Here is a 5,685-nt window from a genome sequence, read left to right on the forward strand (position 1 = left end):
GCTGTTATATTTTAGCCCAAATCAAAATAAGCTCATAACCTTGGCCAATGTAACTTATCTAACTTATAAAAAGAATTGACCAAGTGAATTACCAATTTATCCTACGATTTATTAGCATTTACCACCAACCAAAGAAAAATCAATACCGTTGAAATCCAAAATTTTCTCCTTCATTATCAGAAGAACGCTCATCATCAACAAGGGGTGAGTTTCTGCTACAGTTGAAAAATCGATCTACAATGTGGTTTTTCGGCCAATGTGGTTTTCTTTCTACTTCTTTTTCCCTTTTGAAATGAAAATTCCTTAAAAACTATGTTTTTGCTCTAACCTCAAGTAAAACAATCTGAGGATATTTCTGTAATATGACATAAGCCAAAAGCTATAAGCAAAGACAAGCTATCCAAAACATATCTTTTTATTGCACTTATGAGCACATGCTCCAAGTTTCTGAATTTACTTTTTTAACAGAAAACAGTAATGAGTAGTTACTGGAGGAGAAAGGGACAATCTTTGAGCTTCTAGAAATCAATGGCATGTCTACTTCTTTGTTGATTGTACCTTGCTAATTTTCAAAATTGTTCGATCAAATTCATACCCAAAAAGCCGAATAAAGGGCACGAGGAATTTAAATAAGAATGTGAAAAGTGAAAAAAGGCCTCCTTTTAGTTTATGAAAGAGAAGACCTTGTATGGCTAGTCAGCATATTAATACTCCCTAAATGTAGGGGCGAACATGGTTCCATTTGGTTCTAGTTCGAAGATAATCGAATCGAATTGAATTGAACCGAACCGAACCATGAACCAAATGGTTTTTTTTTTTTTTTTTAAAGATATGGAGGTTCTAGTTTTATTTTTTTAATTTTCAAACTTGCACTCTATTCAAAAGTTAGTAATAAATACTTAAATTAAAAAAGTAAATATCAAACATTCAGCAAGTTCAAATTATCAATTATCACGATCACAAAAATCCAAATTAACATACAAAATATAGTCACAATTTGAATATACAAATCAATTTCCATTCACAAACAAAAGATTGTTTGATAAGTAATAGTAATGATTCACTAAATCAATTGCAGTAGTTTTGACAGCACCCCCACAATAAAGGATGAATTATGCAAAATTTTTATAGTTCACTTTTACTAGCAACCATTAACTGCTTAATACTCCATGAATGTTTATTGGATTTTTCTCTACTTGTGAAGAACATAAATAATTCATCAAACAATCAAGGTAAAAAGAATAGTTTAAAGGTTTTTCTAAGTGACTGGCCAATTTTATTTTTCGATTTTGAAAGAGTCTCAACTACTAACTTGATGAAATGTGGTGCCAGCGTGTCCTAGAGTTGTGTAAATTGAAAATGGGTGAAACAAAAATGACTCAAATGAGTGTATATATATATAGCAGGTCCATTGAGGCGGTTCTTCAATGACTCAAAGTGGATTGGAGGCAGTTTTGTTTTAAGCAAAAAAAAAGACTGGATATGCATTTCAATTTACAAGAGCTTGTTGCAATCCCGTAGCTGTAGTATTGGATTGATATCAAGGGTGGAAAATTCAAACACAGTCAAGTAGCGTCCCACTTGACCAGCGTCGAGTAGAACAATTCTACCAACATGTCCAACTCTGCCTCGTATGAGACATTCAACCGGGGTAGAGTCCGTAAAAACTACCAAATATAGAAGGTCAAGACCGTATGAGTTGTGACTTGCGAATGCATTCAAGTTCATTTCTTCGATACTAGTCTGTACAGCAGAATTGGCTAAGTACCCAACTCATTCTGCATCAGGATAGCTGAACTAGGAAGAGATCATTTCTTCAAAGCCAATTTTTCACAAGGCAGGATTGACTTTCCCTTTACTCTGAGAGTAAGGTTTTGGAGTGACTGTCTAGAAGCATCCAAACCCTTTAAAATTAGAGCAAGTCTTTGTTCTCCACTATACTTCCAGAGGAAATACTGATAAGGGGAACAGTTAAGAGAGTTCAAGGCCTGCAAGAAGATGCGAGTACTGACCTAAAAACTCGGGCATTTTGTGGTGTGACGTTATATTCAATAGAGTGAGAAAGCGGAGGCCATTTAGTGCAAGTTTGTTTTTCATTTTAGAAGTGATAAGTGGAACGGACTAACAAAAGCATTTTCAAACCGAAGTTTTACAATTTTAGGGATCTTTCAATTTGATAGAAAAAGAGAAGCGTAATAGCCTAAAACACAGACTTTTGCGACATAAAGAACATGCCTACGTAATCCTACATCTTCCGGATTATTGGCATTGCAATCACATAGACACATAGAACACGTATCAAACTCAATAAAACAACAAATATGTGATAACCAAAATAACAGAATTGATAAAAAATAATACATTATATGAATTACGTACCTCGACGCCGTATCTGATGGCGACACCGGCGAGGGTATCAAATTTAGAAACATGGTGTACTATATAATTCGGGCCACCATTTACACCTACGCCGACAGCGGTGGACGATTCAGAAGAAACCGGAAGTGATCTCGACGGTGATGATGATGCAGACGATGTGGCCGCTGTGGACGAATGAACCTGATAAAAATCTCCTCGATCATTAACTCTTCTCTCCTTTTCCATCTGATGCTCTAAAAACTCCCTTTGCCCACAATAAAAAATCAAGAAAACTAACGGAATTTGAATCTATACATGCTGATATTTACATGTATCAATAATATGAAAATTAGAGACAAGTATTAATTAGTAAGTAAATAAAAATCAGTTGAAAAATTGTCAAAGATGTAGCAGATCCGAGGGGGAGATTGCCGACAGCAGATCTCATGTTCGTTTTCTTTTCTTTTTTTCTCTCAATTTCTGCACGGTATTTTCTATTTTGTCGTTTAATAACGAGCAAATTCTCGAGGATAAAATAAAAAGAGAAATTACTGTTGAAGTCCCCAATCTATTGGTTATATAGAACGTAGGTTCTCATACGTATTATTTTGATGGTTTCAGTTCTCGACTTCATCTTTTTGTAGCACTTGAATCCCTAATGGACAAATTTACCGATCTTTGATTAAAAATTCATTTTTCAATAAAAACATGATTATGCTAAGAATTGACTTGATATCGTCTATTATAATAGGATTTTTATATATCTATCTCACATAGAATAAGAATAAGATTTTTATTTTTTTATAATGAGATTACTTAAGATCTAATTTAAAATAGGATTTAAATTTGTTTATCCCCAATAGAATAATCTCATGTTTAGTGCATTTTTAAAATTTTCTCAATCATACTAGCCAAAGCTTGTACGGAGGTGCATGCATAAAGGTTAGGAACTCCTTTCATTTTTTTCGAAATTTATTTTGAACCACATATTTTCTCAATAAAATAATTTTTATAACTCCAAACGAATCACTTTTCACAAAATCTATCCTCAAAAACCTCTATCGAACATGGTCTAAGATTTTCAATATCCTACTTGTGATGGGATTGTTTAGAATTTCACTTTGAATAGAATAAAAAATCGCCTCGGTCCGTGTCTCTGTAGATGGAGCCTTGCTTAGTATTTTTATTTATTCAAATTTGTGCAATAAGTTATGATCTATATTGAGACTCCTTTGTTGTGTCATCCGGTATGTGTTAAATTAATTTTTCTGAAGTATGTTGGTTTTCGGGTGCACTTGATGGTTTGTTTTGTGTGAGAGAACTACTGTGTAATTGTACAAAATATCCACATTGTGAAATTTCATTTGAACCTGTGGGTTTTCTCTGATTTTGAAGATTTCCACAAGATTTGGTGTTAATGTTTTTCTCTGTATATTGCATCTCTCTTTCTTTTAAATACTTATCTAAACAAAGAACTTGGGGGCAAATTGAGGAATAGATCTCTATTCTCAATCATGGTATCGGAGCGTTGTATTATTTAGAGTGCTAAAGCATAGAGCAAACGTTTTTCGAATATGACATTGAGAAATTTGATGGAAGAATCAACTTTTGTGGCAAGTGCAAGTCATTGACGTTCAATTTGAGTTGCACAAGGATTTTAAAAGAATATCGACTTGTATTTCCGACATGTGGACAATCAAGACACCTCAAGAAAAGTTGTCAAAAATACAGAGCAACTTTTGGTAATTGTTCGAATTCAATTAACGAACGAATAATTACATGGAATTATTCATTGAAATTATGTATAGTGCATTTTCTGCCATTATTGGACCAATGAAAAATTGTTAAGTGTTTTTTGTAAAAATTATGTCAAAAATATGGAGCAAGTTTGGGTAAGTGTTCAAATTCAATAAATGAAAGAATAATTACATGGAATTATTCATTCAAGTCATGTATAGTGTATTTTCTATCATTATTTGGTCCAAAACTAATGAAAAATTGTCTAGTGTTATTCTGTAAAAATTATGTAAAAAATATGGAGCAAGTTTGGGTGTTCAAATTCAATAAATGAAAGAATAATTACATTGAATTATTCATTCAAGTCATGTATAGTGTATTTTCTATCATTATTTGGTCCAAAACTAATGAAAAATTGTCTAGTGTTATTCTGTAAAAATTATGTAAAAAATATGGAGCAAGTTTGGGTGTTCAAATTCAATAAATGAAAGAATAATTACATTGAATTATTCATAGAAATCATGTATTGTGCATTTTCTACCATTATTGGGTCCAAAACCAATGAAAAAGTGTCAGTGTTATTCTATAAAAATTATGTCAAATATATGGAGCAAGTTTGGGTAATTGTTCAAATTCAATAAATGAAAGAATAATTACATGGAATTATTCACAGAAATCATGTATAGTGCATTTTTTTGCCATTATTGGGTCCAAAACCAATGAAAAACTGTCAAGTGTCATTCTGTAAAAATTCTGTCAAATTTTTCTATACCCGTAGCATTGCAATTACAATTAACTGGTACACAACTTCTGCATGCAGGAATTGATTTGCGACGATGGAATTGCAGGTGCCGTCGAATTTATTTACCATAATTTTGGCCCTTTTGTTCGATGTGTTCTAATTTGAAATTATTAAAATTTGCTGATTCAAAGTGCTTATACTCTTTATCGTACAGTATGATAGTTTTATGTCTCGAGAATTGTGACGGTAAAAAATGGCTAATCAAAATTTTCCCGAGTGATTGTGACCGAAAGAGCTGAAGAAGCGAGAACGTGGTGGAGTAACATGTTGGATAACTTGGTGCATGCATATTCTATTCAATCAAATGCATGCATAATTTTCATTTGCTATTGACATGCAAATTATCGATTAGTGTTTTGACTTATCTAAATAAATGTATATAAAAAATAAGTAAAAAAACGACTTATTGACATTTGGAAAAATGCGGGTAACTATAAAGAGATGAAATGAAGTGGGGTATGCGAATACAGATCTCCTTGAGACAGATTTCATCCCTGCACTAATGCTAATAGGATCAGATGGATGTCTCTCTCCCAAAAATTCAAAATACAACACTTTTTTCAAATTTAGTATAGTACAATATTAATTTTGTCGGAAAAATCAACACTTCACTGTACTCTTAATCTAAAAAACGGAAGATATTAAATAATGTATATAGAACACGAAATTTAAAAATAATTTGAAAATTATTTTGACATATAGAGAATGAAAGAATTAGAAATCAATTACATGAAATTGATTTGGAGTGAAGTAATTAAAATTAGAAGGTCGTATTTATAGATTTTCAC

The 5,685-nt window shown here is 32.2% G+C and overlaps 1 protein-coding gene across 1 annotated transcript in view; it reads right to left on the minus strand.

The window, feature by feature from the left end:
* The window catches only part of LOC111381773, a 6,220-nt gene extending 3,361 nt beyond the window's left edge, over positions 1-2,859 (minus strand). Inside the window, exon 1 of the mRNA XM_023005596.1 lies at positions 2,380-2,859. Within this exon, the coding sequence (XP_022861364.1) occupies positions 2,380-2,604 (225 nt within the window). The 5' untranslated portion in view covers positions 2,605-2,859. The remainder of the gene's footprint in view (positions 1-2,379) is intronic.
* Positions 2,860-5,685: the final 2,826 nt, after the last annotated feature.

Source organism: Olea europaea, unplaced genomic scaffold, assembly GCF_002742605.1.
Source record: "Olea europaea var. sylvestris unplaced genomic scaffold, O_europaea_v1 scaffold2371, whole genome shotgun sequence".
Lineage (NCBI taxonomy): Eukaryota > Viridiplantae > Streptophyta > Magnoliopsida > Lamiales > Oleaceae > Olea > Olea europaea.